Raw genomic sequence first — 27,727 nt, 5'->3', positions numbered from 1 at the left:
ATGAGAGCATAAGGTTGAAATGGAAGTAGTCAGCCTTAGAGCGTGATTTCCTCCACTGTCGCTCAGCAGTACATGAGCATTTTGCAGATAGCTTGTGCATTTGGTGTGCCAGGGTTGAGGTGTTGATCTGCGAGGGTGAATAGTGGTTGGTGGAGCGACAGAGCCCAGAGCAGAAGTAAGGGAAGCATTGTATAGGGATGTGGCTTGTTCAGGGCATGAAAGAAACTGTATAGGAGAGAGAACCAAGTCCAGCTCGCAGGATAGGGAAGTGGTGTCAATAGCCTCAATGTTAAGTTTAGTGATGTAGCCTTAGTAGGTAGAGATGGAATAGCAGAGAGAGATAAGTTAAAGGAGATCAGATGGTCTGAGAGGGGAAGTGGGGAGTTGCAGAAATCAGAAATATCACAGCAGTGAGTGAAGACCAGACCCATTAGCTCCCATTCACATGGGAGGGGGAGGTGGTCTACTGGGAGAGACCAAGCGAAGATGTAAGGTTAAGTAGTTTAGAGGCAGAGGATTTTGTGGGGATATTGATTGGAATGTTGAAGTCACCTAAAGTAATGGAGGGAATGCCAGAAGAGAGGGATGTTGTCAAGGTATTTGGAGGGAATGCTAGGGGGGCGGAAAATGACAGCTACTCTAAGATGAACAGGTGGAAGAGGCGGATAGCATGCACCTTAAATGTAGAGAATGTAAGTGACGGATCTAGGGGCATGAGTTGGTAGGAGTAGCCATATGTTAAAAGGACCCCAACACCACCGCTTTGGCGACCCCCGGGTGTGTGTGTGTGTGGGGGGGGGGGGGGGGAGAATGTGAGGCCCCTAAGTACTCCATGTTTCAGTAATGGCTGAGAGATGCAAGGAGTTGGAGGTCATGGGTGGGGACCAGTTTGTTACAAACAGATCTGGCATTCCATAGGGCACAGGATAGGGGGGGGGGGTGAGTTTGTGGAAGAGATGCAAATGTCATTATCAGGGTTGCTGTGGAGTTGAGATGAGATTAATTTTGGATGGCAGGGATAAAGCGGCAATAGTGTTGGTGCGGCTTCTATGCGTCTATGCTAGGAGGGGAAATTGCAGTGTGATGCAGATAGGGTTAAGGTGAAATGACAGGGAAAGTAGGGAGTGAGCTGGGCAGAGTGGTGGGGTAGTAGGACCATAGTGGGGCAGAAGTGACTGAGAATGTGGTGACAGGAAGGAAAGCAGAGGGGTGGATGGTAAACAGAAGAGGGGAGAGAGTAGAAGGAGTGTGGCTCATAGGGTCTACCACACTTACAGTAGTTCGACAATCATTAGGTTGACCACTATTGGTCGACACCTGAAATAGGCCGACACTGTCTTTAGGTCGAAGTGAACAAGGCCGACATGAGTTTTTAATAAAAAAAAAATTGGGTGTCATTTTCTTCTTACAGTGACCGGGAACACCAATTAGTACACCGTGTCCCTTCGCAGCGGACAAGGTTACTATTCCCAATCGTAGTCCCCGTGGATCGTGAAGTATGTAAAAGTTAAAAAAATGTATAAAAAAAAAAAGAAGTCATGTTGACCTAGTACATGTTGACCTAGTGACCATGTTGACCTATAGACCAGGTCAACGTGGACATAGTGTGGGTGACGTAAATAAGTTAAAAAATATATATATTAAAAATAGGAGTGGAGACTGTATGATAGAGACAGAACAGTAGAATTGCAGGAGTTTAGGTAAAGTGTTGGTAAATGTGTATGTTAGATGACAGAGGGGTCATTCAAATCTGATCGCTGATGTGCGTTTTCTCACATCAGGCGATCAGGTACTAAATGCACATGTGTATGCACCGCAATGCGCACGCACGTCAGACAACAACAAAGTGCATCGCTGGTCAGCGGCGAGATGGTGCAGAAAAATCAGTTTGCACGGGCATTCGCAAGGTGATTGACAGGAGGAAGCCGTTTATGGGTGGTAACTGACCATTTACTGGGAGTAAATTGGTATAAGAAAGAGAAGACAACTCCTTTTTATGGGGCACTCATATGAGTGCCCCATAAAAAGGAGTTGTCTTCTCTTTCTTATACCAATTTATTTGTTCTTTACAACTCAGGGGAGCACCGCCGGGTTTTTTGTCAATTTGAGGAGTTAGGACATAATTTCCCTCATAGGTAACGGGTATCACTATATCTTTAACAATATTATCTTCATATTCCGGTTTTTATACTTAACATACCAATAGAAAGGTAGCTCAGTGCGCTATTTCCCCCACAACAAATCCAGTTTCATTTACTGGGAGTGTCAGGGAAAATGCAGACGTACACAAGTGTTTTCAGGGATGGTGTCTGACGTGAGCTCCAGCCCTGATCAGCCTGATGTGAACGCACTGGAGGTGTAAGTCCTGGGCTGCGCACAGACTGCCCACTGGATTTTTGAAGCTCTGCTTAAACATGGGATCGCACACTGGCACTGCGAAAATACACTCCCCCTGTAGGCGGCGAATATCTGAACGCAGGACAGCAAAAATCGCAGCCCAGCGATCAGATCTGAATGACCCCAGAGTTACAAGCGAAATTTAAAGTGAAGATTATAAGATTGAATAAACTGAGTTTTAAAATAGGCTGTCAAAATTGAGAGAGGTGAGAGTAGGGGAAAATCAATGGTAATTCAGAGAGGACTTAAAAAATATGTAAAAGCTATATTACATCAGTACAGGCGAGAAATTCGATGCTTGTGGCAAGCTAAAAACATAAATATGAGTAGTTGCAGATGAAGTTTAATGGTCTTGCAGCATTCATAATGCAGAATTAACTTATAAGTGTCCCAGGTTACTCAGAGTAGGTAAGTCGACTCACATTTGTTGTGTAGAGTAAGTGGACTCACAACAATAATAATAATAATAATAATAATGTGTAGACTCAAAGTACAACTCATTAAGTAAATAGGCTAGATCGCTGATATCCACATATTACAAATTCAGTAAAGATATAAGATTTATGTGCTACTCATTCTAGGCTAGAAAGACAATCAAATCTAATATACATATAGGGGGGACATTAGCAGTAACATTTGAAAAACTATATGGTAGTAGATAATTCAAAATCTTAGTTACATATATTTGCAAAAATATTATCAAACCTCCAGGGAGGCTGACGCCAAGGCATCTGCTATACTGGAGGTCCCTAACACTGCATGATAACAGTAACCACTCTGAGCCATATAATTGTCTACTGTAAGGCTACATGATAATAGCACTTACAAAAATCTAGCTAAATTGAGAGCCAGCTTACCAGGAGTCACCTCTAGGTCCTCCAAATGGCACTACAGGAACCAGCATGCTTTCCAAATGCAGGTCACAGAACCATTAAGAACGTCAGTAAATGTTCTGTTTTGTGTATCTTTCTAGTTTAGAACAACCCCTCCTTTTCAGCACCTGAGAGGTATTACTAATTTAATTGAGCAGCTTCCATTATTACACATACAAAATATACGCATGTTGTTTAATGAAAGGCTTTACTTGTGTCAAAGCAGATGCAAAACAGAAGCATATACCTGTACACAGTGATGTTGTGTACTATTTTTTTAATATTGTAAATAACCTTTAAGATATGTTCGCATTTGCTGTTTTTTTATGCTTTTCACACATTAAGAGATATATAAAAAGTGTATTAAAGTTAGTCAATAGTACTGTTCCCACCATTGTGTTCTGATATTTTAACTCTGCGTTTATATTTTTAGAATGTGACATGACCTATTTCTCAGTACAATACATTTATATAATATATTACTAAAAGCACAACACATGGAAAACATGTTAAAAACAAGTCACCAAGTGCACAAAAGATTTCATGCGTTTTTACTAATCATTTCCCAGCACGTTTGTGTGAACGAGGCCTTAATGTAGAGAAATACATTGCAAAGTTCCACGATACAGAGTTTTACACAAAATATTAAAACTTTATATTCAGTTAATACTTATTACTTTAATAAAATGGATTTTCTTTTTTTGGTTTCAGTAAGAAGTTGTTCCTTCTATTTGCGTATATATATTCAGACCAATTAATTAAAAATCCTCATGCCTAAACTATTAATCTCTTGCACACGAATTTCACAGACGCATTAAGAGCCTCAGTAAATGTTCTGCTTATTTCATACATATATAAGTGGTTATTTTAATGAATTTGTACTGTCGTTAGTAAGGACTACTGTAACTTCTCGGAGCTTAAGTTATTAAGTAAATTGTCTGAAGAATTGTTTTCTTTTAAAGCCATTTCACAGTTGGCGAAATTACTGTTTCACTTACTAGTCTGTTAAGCACTGCTATAAAGGTGATTACTATGTGCCTTCTTCCTTGGAAGGTATCTCTCTAATTTTACCGTACATCATTAAGTTGGTGAAACAGAGCTCTTCCTTCCCCCGCAGTAGACAATGCTTGCTTGCCTCTTCTTTTTTTAATCCTTTCAGCAATCTAATGTTGCTTGTTTTTACTGGTAAATGCGACATTCTCATCAGCATTAAGACTCAGGTATAAAGAAAGCAACATTTTTACTGCTTAGTTTGTGCACTTTTTAACAGCGTATAAAGAAACAGCTGGTACATTAAATGAAGAAGCTAAAATGCCAGCGTTAACACAGAGGTCCTCATTATTTAAACCTGGGTTTTCTGAACTGTTTGTGACTTTTTAATAATACCCATTCTTGCCTCTAGCCACTCAGACTTCCCTAAGCTCACAAAGCTAAGTAGTTCAATTTTTCAGCTTTTATCTGTGCCCAGGAGAAGATAAATGAAACGAGGGCAAAGACTATTTCTGGTGGTGTGAGTGTAATCCTACATTTGGTGTGAAGGGATAAGAACACTCTTATTTTAATGTGCCGAAACAATAAGCTATATTGGTACGTATTGCAACAAATGTACGGATGAGTCACATATCAAATCTTGGCCTTGTTCCAGGTTGATGCTAAGGTCGGGCGTTTTTCTTTCATTGTTGTTACTGGTTTATTGTGCTTGAGATAGAGAAAAAAATATTGAAAATTATAAAGTGGCTGTAAAAAGCGGAATTTTTTTTCCTGATAAAGCAATTGGACGAAGAAATATGTGTTTGCTTTCATTTATTTTTCTCTTGCATAAATGACCCAGCATGCCAGCTTCAAAGGTTTCATCTGCAAACACACCTATATAACAATTAAAACGTAGGGTTTGATTCTGGGTGGGAGGAATCTGCAGCTACAGACACAACTCGCGGGAGTCAGTTGCGTATGTGCAAGAGAGTGAAAACAGGATTTGCGCACCATGTTGCAGCTGTACTAGCAAATAGTGCTGGGCAAGCTGTATCTCAAATTCATGGAGCCTAAAGTGAATTGTACGTTTCTAGGAGGTGACCATTGCACTGTTCCGTCTCGTAGAAGTGTCATGTGACAGTGTGTAAGTCAACCTCCTTGTTCTATGGCAGCGTGCGGGTGAAGATAGGATGTCTGTATTATCTGTATTGTTTGCACCCAGCAATGGGTTGGTGCAAGCCCAGATAAAGATGTGTCCTTATACTACATTGCCATGATGCGTATGCATAGGTGCACGCATCGTGGTAATGCAATGCCGTGCAGGCTGCATATGCTCGCACCAGTGGTTTTACCATGTAGAGCATATAGATTGCTGATACGAGTGTCTCGCATGCAGTGATGCGTACGCAATGGGGCAACGTTATAAAAGGACACATCTGTACTACTACTGCAGATGGCTGCGGACAGAAAATCATGCACAGATTTTTATCATACAGAGGCAGATTATCCTATTAGCATAGAGAAGTGAATGGGCTGCCAAACAGAAAAGTGGCTGCAGAGGTATCCGACTCTGAATCAAGCCCACAATGTTCAAAGCCAAATATGGGGTTGGGGAAGAATTGTAATATACAAAGGTAAACATTACAAGCACAACAGGGAATTGTGTTTTGGAATTGCTGTTAAACATCCCTGTTGATTTCCCAGAAATACTGAGCTTTTATATGAATACACAGAAATAATATGGAGAAACTGATCAGATTTATTCATTAGTTACAAGTCTCCCTTTACCTACACGTTAAGCTTACTCCTCACTTGGTTTTGTAGCTGCTCTTGATACTGTTTTATTATAATGTCATGTTGTTTTATTACTTTTAACCATCATTTCTTATTTGTGCTGTTATTAAACTATAATTTTATCATTTTAGTACCCATATAAGGCTCCGGATTGCAGCGTAGACTTACCAGTACCATTTTCCATCTCATGGACACCACAAGTAAGGACCCTCTACTTATTTATTTTGTATTTAATCTCCTTGGGGGGGGGAGTACAGCAGTTAGGGGGACATTTACTAAGCAGTGATAAGAGTGGAGAAGTGAGCCAGTGGAGAAATTGCCCCATCAACCAATCAGCAGCTCTGTATCATTTTATGGTATGCAAATTATAGATGTTACTTCAGTGCTGATAGGTTGCCATGGGCAACTTCTCCACTGGCTCACTTCTCCGCTCTTATCACTGCTTAGTAAATGTCCCCCTAAGTGACTCATATGTAGATCATTGCTGTGTGCGCCTCCACTTTTGTCCCTGCTACAACCCTCCAGGCAGTGAAATACAGAATGAGGGAATATATTCAACATACTACATTCCCTGCCGTCATGGCTAAGCCCATAGCAATCAGGGCATCAATGCGGGTAATGAGGAGAGAATTATTTGAGATCAAGAAAGAAGATCCTTCAAGCTTAGGGCTGCTTTCCCACTGGCATTTAAATGCAGCAACTAGCTTGTGTTTTTAATGCAAGAGCAAAGCATGCATATACTCTACATGTAAAATGAAATCCATTATATTATGTGGGCTAAATCTATCATGTGGTACATTTTAAAAATGCTCCGTGGTTTTGGATGCTGGATTTAAAGGGGCAATTTTATTTAACGCAAAACACTTTTGGTTTTGTATTGAATATAATTGTCCCTTTAAATCCATAGGCTGATGCTTTCAAACGTGCTGGGGCTTTGAAAAATTGCCTCATTGTAAAAAACCCCTATGCGTACATACTAATTTGCCTTCATAATTGCATTTCTGCTGCCTGCCTTCTCCGCATGCGTAATCTGACCACATCTCCCCCTGTCTACTGGTATCTTTCCTTCTCTATACAAGCATGCAGTGATTACTCCCATTCTGAAAAAACAAAACTCTGACCTGAACTCTCTCTCTAACTACCGTCCCATCTCTCAGCTCCCATGCCCCTCCAAGCTACTGGAGAGACTTGCCTACACTCGCCTCACACACTTTCTTAACTCACACAGCCTACTGGACCCACTTCAGTCAGGATTTCGTGCCCAACACTCCACAAAGACAGCACTGACTAAGGTTGTGAATGATTTGGTCACTGCTAAATCTAAAGGACATTTCTCTCTCCTTATTCTCCTTGATCTCTCTGCTGCTTTTGACACTGTTGACCACTCTCTTCTCATACAAACACTACAATCCCTAGGTATTTAGGACACAGCCCTTTCTTGGTTCTCATCCTACCTATCTAATCGCTCCTTCAGTGTTCGTTTCTCTGATTCCACCTCTCCTTCGCTACCTCTCTCAGTTGGAGTACCGCAAGGCTCAGTCCTAGGTCCTCTGCTTTTCTCTATCTATACCACATCTCTTGGCAAACTAATCAACTCTTTCGGATTTCAGTACCATCTGTATGCGGATGATACTCAAATCTACCTATCCTCCCCTGATTTGTCACCATCTGTATTGGGCCGTGTCACTGAATGCCTTTCTGCCATTTCATCTTGGATGACATCTCGCCACCTCAAACTTAATATTTCCAAAACAGAATTAATTATATTTCCACCGGCCAATAGTAGTTTCCAACCTGATATCTCTATCACTGTTGAGAACTCTGCAATCACCTCTACCCCACAAGCTCGCTGCCTAGGTGTCATTCTTGACTCTGAACTGTCCTTTGTTACCCACATTCAATCTGTCTCAAGATCATGTTACATACATCTAAGAAACATATCCAAAATACGCCCTTATCTTACACAAGACACAGCAAAAACTCTAATCCATGCTCTCATTATCTCCCGCATTGATTATTGTAATAGTCTCCTGACCGGTCTTCCCAAACATAGGCTCTCACCACTACAATCCATTTTGAATGCAGCTGCGAGGCTAATCTTCCTTGCCAGACGTTCATCGTCTGCAGATCCGCTCTGTCAGTCCCTCCATTGGTTACCGGTATTCTACCGTATTAAATATAAAATACTTTTACTCACATACAAGGCTATTAACCAAACTGCACCAACATACATCTCTTCACTCATCTCAAAATATCTCCCTACCCGACCTCTCCGCTCTGCACAAGATCTACGTCTCTCATCCACACGCATTACTTGTTCACACTCAAAATTACAGGACTTTATCCGGGCTTCACCCACTCTGTGGAATGCCCTCCCACGCACAGTAAGACTCGCCTCTAGTCTCCAAACCTTTAAATGTTCCCTGAAAACTCATCTCTTCAGACAAGCCTATCAAATTCCAGACCCACCCACATAACCTTCAGTGCTTCCCTATCTAATTACATCCTCTGTAGAATATTCATAACATCACATATCTTGTCTTTCTTTAGTCTCACACCCTCCTGACACTTGGATAACTTTGTGGGGTATCATCATACAACCCATTAGAACCTAGCAATCTGGTGGACCATTATGCAATAGTTAGCATCAATCCTTGTGTATCTATGCCTATTTCCCTATAGATTGTAAGCTTGCGAGCAGGGCCTTCCTACCTCTGTCTGTCTGTTTTTACCCAGTTTTGTTCTATTACTGTTGTTCTAATTGTAAAGCGCAACGGAATATGCTGCGCTATATAAGAAACTGTTAATAAATAAATAAATAAATAATCCGCTTAGTTGGTGTGAATGGGTTAATTCGCTTCTTGCATTCCATTCTGGAGCGCTAAAGATGTAACTTCCATCATACACAGAGCAGAAAAGACAGCAGTCTCAGTGCTCCGCATAGACACGGATCTACCTGTACATATACTTAGTTTGCCATGTAAAATACCACAATAGAATTTCTGCAAATAAGGCATAAATTTTCAATTATGTGAGGGTCACTAGCAAGGTGGGGAAAATGCAAATGGATGGTTCATATTTTTAAACAAATTCCACTATATAACCATCTTTCAGTAACATGCTGTGTGTTCTCTGCCTGTGGAAAGAGCCTCCACATGCACTACGGGCAATGAGACTAATGTAATATGCAGATCAACCAGAAAAAAGACTGTTACTTCAAAGTCCCTTAGAAAGTACTTGTCAATGGTACAAAGTATTTACTTAATATCCGTTACCAGTAAGAATGATAGTAAATGAAGTTGTTTTGTTGGGCAGCAATAAAGTTGGGAACTTCAAGTGTGCAATTTCTACTTGATGTTACACATTTATTTAACCCATCCAACAACTTAAAATTGTGTTTTTACAGTTGGACACGATATAAGGTGCATTACTGCAGCTAACCCGCATTCACCATGAGCATCCCAATCTTCCCAGAGGGGCAACATTTTTACACTACTTAACATGTATTTCTATAGCGCTAGTACTAGATGTCCTCTTGTGTACAGTTAGTCACAATCACAGTGTCTACCATATTGATATTTTCCCGGGTCAGAGATGCACGCAGTTGCATCCACAGCTGCAATTTCGTGGGCTTTCAAAAATATGCTAATGACTCAGATGCCATCTTTTGCACAGAGAAACCCACTGCTGGAGTCTCACATCCGCTGTTCATATACAGTACATAAGCAGGAACATCGGGTGCACATCGATTGGACAATCAGACTTCTAAGAAACCCTATGCTATCTCAGACAGAGTGTTCTCTTAAGACACTGAGGCCTCTGCAGCTGTGCACGAGTAGGCTAAATGCTGACAACCTGTCACTTTGTGAATAAATCCTCTGTATGCTCATAATCTAATCATTCACTGTGCATTCGCAGAGCATATTTGGCGCATTCACAGTGGCAAAAAAAAAAATCACACCACTGTGTCCAACATTGCATGCACCTTTGAGTCAGCCCATATTAATCGTTAATCCTATACAAACAGGCACACGTGGAATTAGGTTTTCTCTTTTTGTAAATGGTATGTATTATTGTCTGTATATAATTGGGGAGATGACTATAGATAATATTTGTTGCAGAATGTTAGGGACTTGCCTAATAAAGAGGTGAACTTGACGTTGGTGGGCAGGCTCAAATCTTTGGCCAAATTTATGCTAACGCCCTCTTATATGATAATTAATTGTGTATATATTTCAATTTTGAGTAGTAATGATTGCTCAGTGCACCTGCATCCGCTTTTTTTCTATGCGTAGTACTACGAATCTCAGCAAGGTAGCCCCTCTCATTACAAGCAGCTAGGGTGTGCAATCTAGAGCCCCATCCCCTATATATTCTATATTTGGTGCATGCTGAAATATTTCATGATTTTGGTGCTTCGTAATTCGGTGGGTCGCCAAACTTATTGGGTTGCATTTTATAATTAAAGGCAATCTACTTGGATGTAAAAGTTCTACGTTTTTCCTTCATACTGCGTCTTTTCTAATAATAAAGGCGCTTTAATGTATACACTTTTTTATTTTATTTTTGCTTTTATTAATTTGCAGTCATTCTTTACTCTCACTCTACAAGTACTTGAAAGCCTGCTAACATTTGTTTGCTAAAAGAAAGTGTATTGAATGAGCAGACATTAGATGCTAGATTTCAAGATTACTATGGGAAATATATAATCTATATAACTTGAAAGGAAGAGTGAGAGGGCATGACTGATTTATGTTCCCCCCATTCTATTTATCGCCACCCTTTTGTCTGTATCATGGTTTAGTTAATTATGTTGGACTTCAAAACTTTGTTTTGTGGTCTGATTTTTTTTTTTTTCCTTAGAAAAAAATAAAAATAATAGATGCTGTTTTTGGCATCCATATTAAAAATGGGTAATTTTCCTTATGGCCCCTGTCTTCCTGCTGGGCTGATAATGTTTTGATGTATTTTTCTTTTGCTCTGATGAGAGGTCTGCCGCTGGTGCAGTGACATATTCATTTGGATGAATAATTATAACTTGCACAATGTCAAGCTGAAGATGGTAGGGTTTTGTGCGTCATGACAAGTCTACTAGCCAGTGCAGGTGTCTCACAGCATGATCAGGAACAGCTAGTGTATTCTGGCTCAGAGGAGACATTTAGAGTGGTAAGAAATCAACACCAAGGGCGATGCTGCTGCTGCTTCTGTTCCTTTGCTAGTCAAATAAATGCAAAGTGCTTCTCAATGACAAGTTTTAAAGCATTCATTTATTTGAGTTGTAGATTTTATTTTAATTAACAGGATAATTTGTTATTCATTAAATGTTTAGCAGCTTTGTCATGAAAGCTGAATGCAGACATATTCATGCCCCCTCAAGAATAATTGCCCACACATTCTGACCATGCATCACAGTGATGCATATGTGGACTGAAAGTGACTAATGGGGCTGTGCAACCCAACATGCCCTAAAGTATGAAGGCCTGAAAAGAGGATTGTTGTAAATGACACTATCCTTTTGCCATCATTAACGCGACATTGTACGAGCTATGATTATTCATTGAAATGAATGTGTCAAAGGATGGCTTTGCTTAAAGGAGTGTCATTTCAGCTTTTACATTTTTGCTGCAAAAGGGAAAAGAAGAAAAGAAAATAACCTTTTGTGTGTTGGCTCTTCAATTGTGAGATTGTAAGAGAAGGCTTTTTTAGCACACAAAATGGGTGGATATATATATATATATATATATATATATATATCTTACATCCTAGAGGATGCTGGGGTCCATACTAGTACCACGGGGTATAGACGGGTCCACCAGGAGACATTGGCACTTTAGGAGTTTAACAGTGTGGGCTGGCTTCTCCCTCTGCCCCTCCTACCAGACTCAGTTTAGAAAATGTGCCCGGAGGAGCCAGTCACAGCTAGTGGAGCTCTACAGAGTTTTCTTAGGAAAAGTTTATTTTAGAGGTTTTTATTTTACAGGGAGGCTGCTGGCAACAGCCTCCCTGCATTGAGGAACTGAGGGGGGAGCAGTGTCAGCCCTTCGGGGTCTGAGCCACTGTCTCTGCTGACTGGACACTGAGCTCCTGAGGGGATAGATTGCTCCCTGCCGCAGGGGATCGCTCACCCCAGCAGTATGCCGCCACCCCTTGCAGAGCTGAAGTTTGTGGCGAGTGAGTCACTGACCCACGTAGCAAGCGGGGTGTCGGTGTGAAGATGGGGTAGGAGCGCAGTACTAACTGCGCTCCGGGGGCTCAGCGGTACTTAGGTGCGGGGCTGCGTGGGGCGCCCTGAGCCGGCGCCTTAACTCTAGACTGACCAGAAAGCCTGTCGGGGTCTGCGGATCTCAGCCAGCACAAAATCCTCAGGCCAGTATAATCTTGGAAGAGCGGGAAGACAGCACTGTTATGGGGGCAGAGCTTCTCAGAGCGGACCAAGCAGCATTCAGCGCCATTTTCCTGCCTGCAGACACGCTGCCAGTGGAAGAGCAGTCCCTCCAGAGCACCTCCAGCTATCTGTACGGTACCAGGGGGTTGTAGAAGGGAAGGGAGGCTGTGTAAGACTGTGTCACCTATTAAGGGACACAGCGCTGGTTAAGGGTCTCCCTATACCTATATAGTGCTGTGTGGGTTGGCTCCAATCTCTGTGTCTCTCTGCCAATCTTTGGGGGAAAACTCTGTCTGCCCTGTACCCTGTGTGTGTGTGGGGTGTACAAGCAAACATGTCTAGAGACTCTGTCTCATATGCTGCAGAGGATTTATCTTATCAGGAAGATCCCATCCCATGTAATCAGGATTTCACTGTTGTAGCTCAGATCCCAGCTAGAGAACCGGAGTGGTTAGCCTCTCTTAGGGGGGCTATTTCTCAGATTTCTGAAAGGGTTGCAGGGACTGAGAATGCAACTCAGGTATTGCAATCCTCTATGGCAGTATGGTCTGATACTGCTCCCTCGGGGCCCCCTGCGGTACATTCTCACAAACGTACTCTTGCCCAAATTATGCAGGATGACACGGATGCCGATTCTGATGCAGCAGACGGTGATGGGGATGTGTCGAGGGGGACGGCATCACTTGCTAAGGGGGTGCAGTTGATGATTGAGGCCATGCGGGATGTGTTACATATTTCTGACACACCTCCTGAACAGGTTGAGGAGGCCTTTTTCACAGACAGTATGAAAGCCCCTCTCACCTTCCCGGCATCCAAGGAATTAAATGCTATATTTGAAAAAGCCTGGGAAAACCCGGAGAAAAAATTCCAGATCCCTAAAAGGGTCCTGGTTACTTTTCCCTTCCCGGAAGATGATAGAAAAAAATGGGAGTCTCCGCCTATAGTTGACACCTCTGTCTCCAGGCTGTCAAAACAGGTGGTCTTACCAGTCCCGGGATCTACCGCATTGAAGGACCTGGCAGACTGCAAAGTGGATGCTACGCTCAAATCCATATACACGGCTTCAGGGGCTATAGTGCGGTCTACTATTGCCTGTGCATGGATTTCTAAAGCTATAGCCAAGTGGTCAATCACTCTGCAGGAGGACTTGACTACGATGGATAAAAGTGACGTTGATTTGTTTTTACGTAACATCCAGGATTCTGCAGGGTTCCTGGTAGAATCCATGAAGGATCTGGGTTCCATGGCTGCGGGGATCTCCTCCATGTCCGTCTTGGCTTGCAGGGGTCTTTGGCTGCGCCAATGGTCTGCGGACGCGGAATCCAGGAAAAGTGTGGAGAGCCTACCCTACACAGGTCAGGCTCTGTTTGGGGAGGCACTGGATGCGTGGATTGCCACGGCTACCGCGGGTAAGTCTCCTTTTCTCCCCTCAGCTGCACCGGTTATGAAGAAGCCTTTTAATCCCACCATGTCACAGTCCTTTCGGCCCGCGAGGCCTAGAAAGAACAAGCCTTTTCACACCTTCTTTAGAGGTGATCGTGCCAAAGCCAAAAAGCCTGCTCCCGCAGGTTCCCAGGGCCAGAAGCCTGCTTCTGGTGCCTCAAAGTCCTCAGCATGACGGTGGACCGCACAGCCTGGAGGTAGGTCAGGTGGGAGCAAGACTCCGGCATTGCGGCGACGTCTGGGTGTCGTCTGGCCTGGACCCTTGGATACAAGATATAGTGTCCAGGGGGTACAAGCTGGAGTTTCAAACTCTCCCACCTCACCGTTTCTTCAAATCAGGCTTGCCAGCTTTGCCAGCAGACAGCGGTTCTTCTGGAAGCTATCCGAAAATTGGTAGTGTCTGAGGTCATTGTTCCAGTTCCGCCTCATCAGTTGAACAAAGGTTACTATTCAAACCTTTTTGAAGCCAGATGGTTCGGTAAGGCCAATTCTGAACCTGAAATCTTTGAACCCTTATCTCAGGGACTTTAAATTCAAGATGGAGTCTCTGAGAGCAGTTATCTCAGGACTGACGAAGGGGGAGTTTCTGGTGTCCCTGGACATCAAGGATGCATACCTCCACATTCCCATTTGTTCGCCGTATCAGGCTTATCTCAGGTTTGCACTGTTAGACAATCACTATCAGTTTCAGGCACTGCCGTTCGGTCTCTCCACGACACCGAGGGCCTTCACCAAGGTGATGGTAGTGATGATGGTTCTCCTCCGCAAGCAGGGAGTGAACATAATTCCGTATCTGGATGATCTGCTGATCAAGGCATTGTCCAGAGAGAAGTTGTTAAGATCCATTGCTCTCACGACGCATCTGCTCAAGGAGCACGGTTGGATCCTGAACCTTCCAAAGTCTCATCTGGAGCCGACAAGGAGACTGTCTTTCCCGGGGATGATCCTCGACACGGAGGTGCAGAGGGTGTTTCTACCGGTGGAGAAAGCGTTGGTGATTCAAACAATGGTCCGGGATGTCTTGAAGCCTGCCCAGGTATCGGTTCATCAGTGTATCCGCCTTCTGGGGAAGAGGGTTGCCTCCTATGAGGCTCTGCAGTACGGAAGGTTTCATGCTCGATCCTTTCAGCTGTATCTCTTGGACCAGTGGTCGGGATCTCACCTACATATGCACCAGAGGATAAGTCTGTCACCGAAAGCCAGGATTTCGCTCCTCTGGTGGCTACAACTACCTGGAGGACCGAAGGCTCGGAGTTCAGGACTGGGTCCTTCTAACCACAGATGCAAGTCTTAAGAGGTTGGGGAGCAGTCGCTGAGGGGGAAACATTCCAAGGAAGGTGGTCAAGTCAAGAATCCCTTCTCCCGATAAACATCCTGGAGCTAAGAGCCGTATACAATGGTTTTCTTCAAGCAGCACACCTTCTGCAGGATCGGGCTGTTCAGGTGCATTCGGATAACGTGACCACAGTGGCCTACATAAACCGACAAGGCGGAACGAAGAGCAGGGCTGCAATGTCAGAGGTGACAAGAATCCTCCTCTGGGCAGAAAGGCACGCGGTGGCGATGTCCGCAATCTTAATTCCGGGAGTAGACAACTGGGAAGCAGACTTCCTCAGCAGACACTATTTCCATCCAGGAGAGTGGGGCCTCCACCCGGATGTGTTCGAGGAGGTAACCGGTTGGTGGGGGGTTCCTCACATAGACATGATGGCCTCCCGCCTCAACAAGAAGCTGCGGAGGTACTGTTCCAGGTCGAGAGACCCACAGGCAGTGGCGGTGGACGCACTAGTAGCACCGTGGGTTCTCACGTCAGTGTATGTGTTCCCTCCATGTCCTCTAATTCCAAAAGTTCTACAACTTCTAAAAGGAACAAAGGTTCTGGCAATCCTCATTGCGCCGGACAGGCCAAGGAGGGCTTGGTACGCGGATCTGCTGGATCTACTGCTGGAAGATCCAAGGCTCCTACCTCTTCGAGAGGATCTTTTACTGCAGGGGCCGTTCGCTTATCAAGACTTACCATGGCTACGTTTGACGGCATGGCGGTTGAGTGTCAGATCTTAGCTCGGAAGGGTATTTCGAGCGAGGTTATTCCTACCCTGATGCAGGTTAGGACGAGGGTAAAGTCTAAACATTACCATCAAATTTGGAAAAAATATGCGTCTTGGTGTGAATCCAAGAAATTTTCTGCGGTGGAGTTTCAACTTGGACGTTTTCTCCTTTTCCTACAAGCAGGTGTGGATATGGGCCTGAGATTGGGCTCCATCAACGTCCAAATCTCAGCTTTATCCATTTTCTTCCAAAAACAATTGGCTGTTTAGGTTCAGATCTTTTTGAAAGGGGTTCTGCACATTCAGCCTCCCTTTGTGGCACCAACGGCACCCTGGGATCTTGATGTGGTATTACAGTTCCTGCAATCGGATTGGTTTGAGCCTCTACAGGAGGCTTAAAATCAAATTTCTCACGTGGAAGGCGGTCACTTTGTTAGCCTTCGCTTCTGCTCGACGCGTGTCGGAATTGGGGGCTTTGTCCTGTAAAAGTCCCTATCTGGTCTTCCATGAAGATAGGGCGGAACTCAGGACTTGTCCGCAGTACCTTCCTAAGGTTGTGTCAGCTTTTCATATCAACCAACCTACTACTGACTCCTCTATTGCTTTAAAGGCCTTGAATGTTGTGAGGGCTTTGAAGATTTATGTGAAGAGGACGGCTCGTTATAGAAAATCTGACTCTGTTTGTCCTCTATGATCCCAAGAAAATTGGGTGTCCTGCTTCTAAGCAGTCGATTTCACGCTGGATCAGGTTCACCATCCAGCATGCATATTCTACGTCAGGATTGCCGTGTCCAAAATCTGTTAAGGCCCACTCTACTCGTAAGGCTATACAGCTTTGCCGAGCAGCTACTTGGTCTGGGTCGAACACGTTTGCTAAGTTTTACAAGTTCGATACTTTGGCCTCTGGTGACCTCAAGTTAGGTCAAGCAGTTTTGCAGGAGCCTCCGCGCTCTCCCTCCCGTTCTGGGAGCTTTGGTACATCCACATGGTACTAATATGGACCCCAGCATCCTCTAGGACGTAAGAGAAAATAGGATTTTAATTACCTACCGGTAAATGCTTTTCTCGTAGTCCGTAGAGGATGCTGGGCGCCCGCCCAGCGCTTCGTTTTCCTGCATTGGTTATTTAGTTCAGTACTGCCTGGTTCCTAGGTAAGTTTTGCGTTTTTCACTTTTTCAGTACTGTTTCAGCTGTTTCTGAGTTTCCCGGCATGTTGGCCGGATTTGCCTTGTTGTGTGAGCTGGTATGAATCTCGCCACTATCTGTGTATTTCCTTCTCTCGAAGTATGTCGTCTCCTCGGGCACAGTTTCTACACTGAGTCTGGTAGGAGGGGCATAGAGGGAGGAGCCAGCCCACACTGTTAAACTCTCTTAAAGTGCCAATGGCTCCTGGTGGACCCGTCTATACCCCATGGTACTAATATGGACCCCAGCATCCTCTACGGACTACGAGAAAAGGATTTACCGGTAGGTTATTAAAATCCTAATAAAACACTTTATAGTTTCACAACATGTCCCATAAGGACTTCTTAGTAGACATTGTTAAAAATTTCAGAAACCTGTTGTAACTCTTCCACTCAAACTCCAAAAAGCAATGAAATTCCAATGGCTGTCCTCTTTGCGCAATACAGATATGGTATGACATCACACCCTGTTGGTAACTGCAGATTCAGCACTTTCACAGATGGGGAGAAGTACTAAGCCTGAAAAGTGATCAGTTTCACGGTGATAAAGTACCAGCCAATCAGCTCCTAACTAACATGTCACAGGCTGGGTTTGAAAAATGACAGGAGCTGGTTGGCTGGTACTTTATCACTGTGAAATGTATCACTTTTCAAGGCTTAGTACATCAGGCCCAGAGAGTGAGTTTGCTGTCACTAACAAAATGGTGGAGCTGCTATTTCACAGATTTGTGTGCTTATTGGAATACACTCATGCAGTTTATGCAACTGAGGTCTGAACAATTATGTGGCACAACCATCCCATTCGGTCACAACAACAATCCTACTTCCTTCACACTCCATACATCTATCTCATTCAGTATACACATACAGCTCCCACAGATATCTTTCTTAATAGCTAAAACTATAATACTCCGTCTGCCATCTATGGGGTAAATTTACTAAGATGGGAGTTCTATTTAAGATGGGATGTTGCCCATGGCAACCAATCAGATTCTACTTCTCATTTATCTAGCACCTTCTAGAAGATAATACCTGGAATCTGATTGGTTGCTATTGGCAACATCCCATCTTAAATAGAACTCCCATCTTAGTAAATTTACCCCTATGCATCTACACATTCTTCCCCAATACACCTCCATGCTGCTCTATCTTCCCCAATACCTACTGCTGTGTGTTCTCCCATTTGTGTTGCCTGTATTTCCTTATCCGCATCAATCTTTCTTTCCCCTTCTGCGCTGCTGTCTTCTATATCTGTGCCACTCTGTGTGCTTTCATCTGCGCCGCTGTCTTCCCCTTAATCTATAGTGCTTTGCCCTCCCTCCACACCACTCTGTCTTCTCTCCATCCGTGATGCTTAGTGTTCCCCCTATCCACGCATTTCTGTCATCCCTACTACATTGTTTTCCCCCAATCTGTGCCATACTGTCTTCCCACCATCCGTGTTGCTTTGTCTTTGCCACCATTGATGCCTCTCTGTCTCCCCCTTGCCTATGCCGCTTTGTCTTCCCCCCTATTCGCACTATGTTGTCTCCTCACCACCTGTGCTGCTTAGTTGTCGTCCCCCCCATCCATGCCTTTATATATATATATATATATATATATATATGCATTCTTTTATTTAAAGATGTACAGAACAATAGACATGAATAACAGAAATAATATGTTGGAGACAAAAATATCAAAATGTATAAAAAATAATTTTGGTATACAGTATAAAGAGAAATGAATTACATTCAGAGAAGAAAGGGAAGAACGGGAAGGTGGGGGAAGAGGGAATATGATCTGGACTCCAGTAGAAATCATAGCAAAAAAAGATTTCCAGACTAGTGCCAACAATTAAGAATAATACACCTAAATAAGTAAACCAGATCTAAATAATTAAAGACTTATATTTTTCAGATTCCTGGAATTCTAACCAGTAGAACCAGGTAGAGGTAAACACAGAGGTATGGTCAGTGGTAGCCATCAAAAGATCTTCCATAGACATTTATAAGCACTATTCATGTGCCTAAAGAGTGATTTTTTTTTTAAATGGGCCATGAGATATTATTCAGGATCCAACACTTTGGACCCTCCGGAATTCCTTCACCCACAATATCTTTTGCACGCTAAATGATTTGAGTCCAGAAGGGGGGCAGGACCACCAGATATGGGCTGGAGGCCTGGGCTTTCCACCACAACGATGACATACATTGGGTAGGCTTGGAAACATTGTACTTAGGACACTGGAGCATCTGCAACATCTGGTAGAGACCTCATAATGGGTCTCTATAACCAAGATACTTTTTATAGAAGCATGTGTGAATTGAAAGGCTTGAGACCATTGTTCGTCAGTGAGTGATACATTCAAATCAGAGTTCCATGTCTTCGTAAACTTAGGAAGGGAGGTATACGGGCTTTCTAGTATTAATTTATAATGTATATTGACAGCATGAGAGATAGAAGTCTTACGTAAACAAAGGGTTTCGAAAGAGGCGGGATCTCTGCTTAGTAAACCTTGTTTATTTGACATAAGAAGCTAATTGCACGAAATGCGAGTATTCCAATTGAGGGTGTTCCATTTCCTCCTGTAGATCCGGGAAGGGTCGCAACATCCCACCGCTAAAGAAATAGGTCTGCCCTGAAAATCCCGTGAACATTCCACAATTTAAATGCATTAGCTTCCAATCCCGGGAGGAAATCAGAACTCCACAATGAGAAAGTTAGAGGGGAAGGAATCGAGGAAACGGAAGGTAGAGATTTTAACCACTTCCCTGGCATGATCGACTACACTAGCAAGTGCTTTATCTGACCTGGTCGCACAGGATGCGACCAGTCATATAAATAGTGTGTGCAGCTGCAGGGAAGAGAAACTTCCCTCTGCTGCTGTCAGAGGGACTGGATTATATAAACCAGTGTAGGGGGGCAGGGCAAGCCGTGATTGGCTCACTGCAACCAAGTTAAAAAAAAAAATATTTCAAAATTGGATATTCCGCCCCTGAACTCTGCATTTATGTCCGATGGGAATGGCATTATTCAGGATCATACACTGCAGCAGAAAAGTGTCAGTTTTAACCAGACAGTGGGAGAAAAAAACTGACTTAAAATTACTCACAATTACTCATTTTTTTTTTTTTTGCTCTGAAATTTAGCATGCAGCACCGGGCGACAGTTCCACGTGTCCATGCTAAAAATCACCTCAGCACATCCAAGAGCTTTTGAGGTGCAGCCCCTCAAACACCATGCCCTCATTTCAGGAATTCCCTATTGGAGAATTCAGTTTATTTGATTCATCCTTAATGTAAGTCTTATATAAGCCTTATATATAATATACATATAAATATGAGGGTGTGGCTGGCTATTAAATAACGAGACTGTGCTTTTACAACATTAACCATACTGCGTGTGTTAAAAGGGAGTGGGGGAACATTGACTTTGGAATATCCCAAAATGGTTTTACAGGTTTCACCTCTCTCGCACAGATGGTTACACAGTGTTCGAAGAAGTTAATTTTTTCCCGTGCATCATAAAAATACTTAGTTAAAAATTAGAACAATGTGTTAAAAATTTTAGTTAAGTTAAACAAAACATCCACTGAATCTATCCATATGCTAATCGCTGCTTATGAGACAGATTGTATGTCATGTGCATGTGTGTTTGAGTAGCACAAAAGATTTTGTGGCAGTCATGAGGATGTTGAAGATGATAAATGTCCCAGTGACCTACCTCATCAAAAATAAAACAAAAATTTGGAAACATTTTAGAACATTGCCCCAAATTTATTAAGCCTTAAAAAGTGATGTAGTGGAGACGGATAAAGAATGATAAATGACCAGCCAACCAGCTCGTAACTGTCATTTTTCAAACACAGCCTGTGACATGGCAGTTAGGAGCTGGTTGGCTGGTACTTTGTCACTTTTAATCGTCTCCACTTTAACACTTTTTAAGGCTTAACACATTTGGGCCATTGTTCAAATTGACCATTGACTCAGCATCCGAATGATAGCACAAATGGTAAACATTGACAAAGAAGATTGCAAGTTCTGCACCTTAACATAAACATAAGTTTGTGCTAAGATAATTCCAAGGCTCTTTATTGCCGAGCAAAAAGAAAATCGAATGTGAAATTATACGGACATTTTGAAACAATTCAAGTAAATTAAAACATTTTTAGATAAAGTTATAACCTGTGATGAAACATGGAAAATTGCATCATCACTAAGAATGAAGAAAGCACGTCAAAGCAAATCCAAATTAAAGCCATGTTGTTTTCTTTGAAATTAAGAGTGTTATTTTGGCAATCTGGGTGCCAAAAGGTGCAACATTGACTCAACATTTTTACAAAAAATGTTAAAAACTTTGCAGGAAACAGTCGGAAAAAATAGGCCAGAGTTGTGGAAAAATGGTTTCATCCTCCATCAGGACAACGCACCAGCCCACACAGCACAGTTTTTGGCCAAGAAACCGATTGCAGTGTGATTTCTTTCTTTTACCGAAAGTCAAATCTGTTTTGCATGAGTTTTACTAAGGTAAAAAATAAATCAACTGAGCTGCTGAGACAGCTGAAAGATAATGAGCTACAGCACGGATTGACCAATGGAAAATAAGAATGCAACAGTGTTTGGATGCAGAAGGGGAGTACAAAGAAGGGGAACTTGTAAGATGAAAAGTTAAAATGTACTTAATATATTTAAACGTGAATTATAGCATCAGTCTCGTTATTTAATAGCCACACCTCATATATACTGTATTTCGTCTGCAGGGTCCACAGATTATCAACAGGATATGAGGTAGCGTCAGCGGACTGGTATCAACGATCAAAAGCTTTTGGCTTCCCAGAATGCAACAGGCCAGTCCCCTATATTCCTGGCTCAGGCAATTCAGTTTTTTGTGTTGGTGCGGCAGGAGCCGGACCACGATGTTTGGTCTGCTGATTTTGGAAGGCATAAGCTTGTTATTTCATTTATTTTTGTAGTGTTACGTTTTTTGAGCGAGTTTTCTAAAAATCGTCTTACACGGACCTTAGAAAAAGTCGCTGCAACAACTCTCCGCTGGGTTGCAACAACACTTACCCACGTGTACAGTGCTGTTTCGGCAGGCGTCTGTGTAGGATGTACTTGCAAGTCCAGCATACATTTCCAGGCTGTGGCCGGAGCACGGGGAGAAGGTAAGGCATCAGTTCCGATTAGCTGGGGAGACGCAAGACACAGCCGCACTGTTTTCGGGAAGGAGACTACCGAACAGTCACTGATGTGGCTGCCACCTCGGGTGCACCAGAGCTAGGCCCCAGGGATAATAGACTCCAGGGATTAGTGTGAGGCCGTGTTCCTTGGGGTTGATGTCAGCAGTATGGAGTAAGATGCTCCCCTGGTCACCCCTCCCCCTGGTTTATCACCAGTTTCCTCCGAGTTTCCCACCATGAACTGATTTCCCGCTTTCGTCTGAGAAGTGGTGTATCTAGAGGACCCAGTCGCAGCATAGACGGCTGTGTGACTGGTGCATCGGTGTTCACTTGGGCGTTTGTGTTCACTGTAGGTTCACTAGGCATTTGTGTACACTACTAGCGTCTGGATCCACTCAGCGTTCACTAACGTATTGATTGATCCTGAAAGCGGGGTGAAGTCTCCCTGTATCCCACTCACCTGAGCCAGGTGATACAGCACTAAGTCTCTACCATTAAGTACGAGTAGTTGGATAAGTGCCTGATGCATATGAGTCTGTAAACTATTGCTGCTGTTTCTTTCACTGTGCGACTGAATACGTTTAAAGTCCTATATAAGGTAATACAGTAATATGTTTTTCCTACATACTTGAAATGTATCTGTAATTGAATGTGTGCTCATATTTCTTATGATATGTGGCTGATTGCTAGTGTGATTGTTGACTTTGCTATTTCTGTCAGTTTCTGTGTATATGCCGATCCTCAGTGCTGGTGCAAAGCAGGGAGGGATCGGATTGTATGTCACTTTAACAAGTTTTAAAGTGATTTCAGTCACAAATTGTGTAGTTAACACTGTACAGGTGTGTGATTTGTTTATCATGTCTAAGAGAGGCAAGGGTGAGGAGGATACACTTTCCACAGCATCACCAACACTGATCTCAAGTTTGTCTTGCAAAGCTAGGTTAACCTCTCAGGATCTCGTTCAAAATGGATTATGTGCAAATTGTGTTAGTTGTCACCAAAGCCTCCTTAATATTCCAATGCAGGCACAGGTTCAAAGTTGAACCACCATGGGTTTCTTTTGCACAGACATTATCTAATATAGCTGAGTGGATAATGCCAGCTCCTATGCCAGGGATAGGTTACCTTGTTAACCCTTACATGCAACATTCCCCCTGGGGTTTATCATATCCAGTCCAGGAATCTGCAGCCTTTCAACAAAAACAGGCTGAAAGGCCTGTGAAAAGTAAATCACACAGACATGAAACAACATCTTCACAGTCTACACATGTTTCAGATGGGGACTCATCAGAGGATGAGGATTCATCGCATTCCGGGTCTGCATACAGAGACGAGGATGAAGCTCTCAGCTCAGTGGATATTCCTGAGCTAATTAGTGCTATGAAAGCCATTTTATCCTCAGAGGAGGCAGCAGAGCCTTTTTTTAAATCTAAGGCACCAGTGTTTAAATGTCCAAAACCAGTCAGGACTGAATTTCCTGGGTCAGAACAGCTGACGGAGATTATACAAGAGGCTTGGGTAACACCCAGTAAGAAGTTTAGAATTCCAAAGAAATAGAATTCCCGTTATCCTCTTCCAGCTGGGGACTGTTTAAAAAGGGAGGTGGCTCCCAAAGTAGATATGCATGTCATTCAATTGGTGCAAAAATCTACACTGCCTCTGCCTTCAATATCATTAAATGATGTTACGGATAGGAAAATAGATAGTTTTTTAAAAACCAGTTTCTCCTTGTCTGGGGCCATTGCAAGACCAGCCATGGCTACAGCCTGGATGGCAAAAGCAGTGGCAGCCTGTGCTGATGCATTGGAGTATGATCTTTCATTGGCATCTAGACAGCAAAAATCCCATATTGCACATATTAAACAGGCGGCTATTTTTATGGAAGAAGCAGCCTTGGATATGGGTACTATTGCCTCTCAAGCATCAGCCTCAGCAGTAACAGCTTGCAGAGCTGTTTGGCTACGTACATGGAAGGCTGACTCAGAATCCAAGAAGGTTCTAGAGTCTTTGCCTTTTACTGGAGATATTCTTTTTGGTATAGAATTTAACAGTATTTTGGAGTCAGAAGCAGACTCCAAGAAAAGGACGTTTCCTTCCACACGCAAATCCAAACCTAGATTTCCAGCTTTTCGGCCCTTTCGGAACCAGGGAAAAGCTAAGGGAAAGGGTTATGGCAAACAGTCTCAATCTGACAAGTCTGGTATGACTAAAAAGCATTGGGCTACCAGAGGGCCGGCTTCCAAGCCATAAGATAAGCCATCAGCCTAATGGTGCAGGCCTGCACCTGGGGGATCCCAGGGTGGGAGGCCGACTTCATTTTGCACATGATCTGGCAGCAGTCCAACACAGATGCCTGGGTGCAAGAAGCGGTATCTCACAGTTATGCGTTTGCCTTCAAGAAACACCTTCCACAAAGGTTTTTTTTGTACCATAAAAAATAGAAACCAACAAGAATGCGCTTATTCAATCTGATGTAGATTTTAATCTATAGATAAATGTTTAGATATATACATTAATGATACCGGCCAGCATCACATATGAAACATTACATAAAAAACACACAATAGAAAACACATATTAAAAGCTCCTTATAGAACAATATTCTCACACTAACCATGCAAAATAATATATTCACCACTGCTTTCTCTGACGTCCTAGTGGATGCTGGGACTCCGTAAGGACCATGGGGAATAGCGGCTCCGCAGGAGACAGGGCACAAGAATAAAAGCTTTAGGATCAGGTGGTGTGCACTGGCTCCTCCCCCTATGACCCTCCTCCAAGCCTCAGTTAGATTTTTGTGCCCGAATCGAGAAGGGTGCAGGCTAGGTGGCTCTCCTGAGCTGCTTAGAATAAAAGTTTAATTTAGGTTTTTTTATTTTCAGTGAGTCCTGCTGGCAACAGGCTCACTGCATCGTGGGACTAAGGGGAGAAGAAACGGACTCACCTGCGTGCAGAGTGGATCGGGTTTCTTAGGCTACTGGACATTAGCTCCAGAGGGACGATCACAGGTTCAGCCTGGATGGGTCACCGGAGCCGCGCCGCCGTCCCCCTTACAGAGCCAGAAGAGACGAAGAGGTCCGGTGAAATCGGCGGCAGAAGACAATCCTGTCTTCAGACTAAGGTAGCGCACAGCACCGCAGCTGTGCGCCATTGCTCTCAGCACACTTCACACTCCGGTCACTGAGGGTGCAGGGCGCTTGGGGGGGAGCGCCCTGAGACGCAATATAGATGACAAATACCTTAGGTGGCAAAAGAATACATCACATATAGCTCCTGGGCTATATGGATGTATTGTAACCCCTGCCATTTTTACACAAAAAAGCGGGAGATAAGGACGTCGTGAAGGGGCGGGGCCTATCTCCTCAGCACACAAGCGCCATTTTCCCTCACAGTTCCGCTGGAAGGACGGCTCCCTGACTCTCCCCTGCAGTCCTGCTTCAGAATCAGGGTAAAAAAGAGAAGGGGGGGCACTATTGGCAGCAAATGACAATATAAACAGCAGCTATAAAGGAATAACACTTATATAAGGTTATCCCTGTATATATATATAGCGCTGGGTGTGTGCTGGCAGACTCTCCCTCTGTCTCTCCAAAGGGCTCGTGGGGTCCTGTCCTCTATCAGAGCATTCCCGGTGTGTGTGCTGTGTGTCGGTACGTGTGTGTCGACATGTATGAGGAGGAAAATGATGTGGAGGCGGAGCAATTGCCTGCGTTAGTGATGTCACCCCCTAGGGAGTCGACACCTGACTGGATGATCGTGTTCAAACAATTAAGTGATAATGTCAACACTTTGCAAAAAAACTGTTGACGACATGAGACAGCCGGCAAATCAATTAGTGCCTGTCCAGGGTTCTCAGACACCGTCAGGGGCCCTAAAACGCCCGTTACCTCAGTGGGTCGACACAGACCCAGACACAGATACGGAGTCTAGTGTCGACGGTGATGAGTCGAACGTAATGTCCAGTAGGGCCACACGTTACATGATCACGGCAATGAAGGAAGCATTGCACATTTCTGACACTACAAATACCACTAAGAAGGGTATTATGTGGGGGGTGAAAAAACTACCAATAGTTTTTCCTGAGTCAGATGAATTGAATGAGGTGTGTGATAAAGCGTGGGTTTCTCCTGACAAAAAACTGCTAATTTCTAATAAATTATTGGCACTATATCCTTTCCCATCAGAGGTTAGGACACGTTGGGAAACACCCCCTAGGGTAGATAAGGCGCTCACACGTTTATCAAAACAAGTAGCGTTACCGTCTCCTGATACGGCCACCCTCAAAGAACCAGCTGATAGAAGGCTGGAAAATATTCTAAAAAGTATATACACACATACTGGTGTTATACTGCGACCAGCAATCGCTTCAGCCTGGATGTGCAGTGCTGGAGTCGCGTGGTCGGATTCCCTGACTGAAAATATTGATACCCTGGATAGGGACAATATACTGTTAACTATAGAGCATTTGAAGGATGCATTACTATATATGCGTGATGCACAGAGGGATATTTGCACCCTGGCATCAAGAGTAAGTGCTATGTCCATCTCTGCCAAACGTTATGGACGCGTCAGTGGTCAGGGGATGCGGATTCCAAACGACATATGGAAGTATTGCCGTATAAAGGGGAGGAGTTATTTGGGGCTGGTCTTTCGGACCTGGTGGCCACGGCAACGGCTGGAAAGTCCACCTTCTTACCCCAGGTCACTTCACATCAACAGAAAAAGACACCGTCTTTTCAAACTCAGTCCTTTCGTTCCCATAAATACAAGCGAGCAAAAGGCCATTCCTTTCTGCCCCGGGGCAGAGGAAGGGGAAAAAGACTGCACCATGCAGCCGCTTCCCAGGATCAGAAGCCTTCCCCTGCTTCTGCCAAGTCTTCAGCATGACGCTGGGGCTTTACAAGCAGACTCAGGCTTGGTGGGGGCCCGTCTCAAGAATTTCAACGCGCAGTGGGCTCACTCGCAAGTGGATCCCTGGATTCTACAGGTAGTATCGCAGGGGTACAAACTGGAATTCGAGGCGTTTCCCCCTCGCCGGTTCCTGAAGTCTGCTCTGCCAAAGTCTCCCTCCGACAGGGAGGCAGTTCTGGAAGCCATTCACAAGCTGTATTCCCAGCAGGTGATAATCAAGGTACCCCTCCTACAACAAGGAAAGGGTTATTATTCCACGCTGTTTGTGGTACCGAAACCGGACGGCTCGGTGAGACCAATTTTAAATCTGAAATCCCTGAACACTTACATAAAAAGGTTCAAATTCAAGATGGAATCACTCAGAGCGGTGATAGCGAACCTGGAAGAAGGGGACTCCACGTCCCAATCTACCCTTCTCACCAAGGGTATCTCAGGTTTGTAGTACAAGACTGTCATTATCAGTTTCAGACGCTGCCGTTTGGGTTGTCCACGGCACCTCGGGTCTTTACCAAGGTAATGGCCGAAATGATGATTCTTCTTCGAAGAAAAGGCGTATTAAT

At 43.7% G+C, this 27,727-nt stretch overlaps 1 protein-coding gene across 4 annotated transcripts in view; it reads left to right on the top strand.

The window, feature by feature from the left end:
* Positions 1 to 27,727, top strand: part of FANCL (FA complementation group L) — a 265,614-nt gene that overhangs the window by 148,924 nt on the left and 88,963 nt on the right. For all 4 annotated transcript variants that reach the window (XM_063918209.1, XM_063918207.1, XM_063918208.1 and 1 more), the window contains one exon: positions 6,167 to 6,235. In XM_063918209.1, the coding sequence (XP_063774279.1) occupies positions 6,167 to 6,235 (69 nt within the window). The remainder of the gene's footprint in view (positions 1 to 6,166; positions 6,236 to 27,727) is intronic.

Source organism: Pseudophryne corroboree, chromosome 4 (assembly GCF_028390025.1).
Source record: "Pseudophryne corroboree isolate aPseCor3 chromosome 4, aPseCor3.hap2, whole genome shotgun sequence".
Lineage (NCBI taxonomy): Eukaryota > Metazoa > Chordata > Amphibia > Anura > Myobatrachidae > Pseudophryne > Pseudophryne corroboree.
This window is presented reverse-complemented; position numbering and strand designations above follow the sequence as displayed.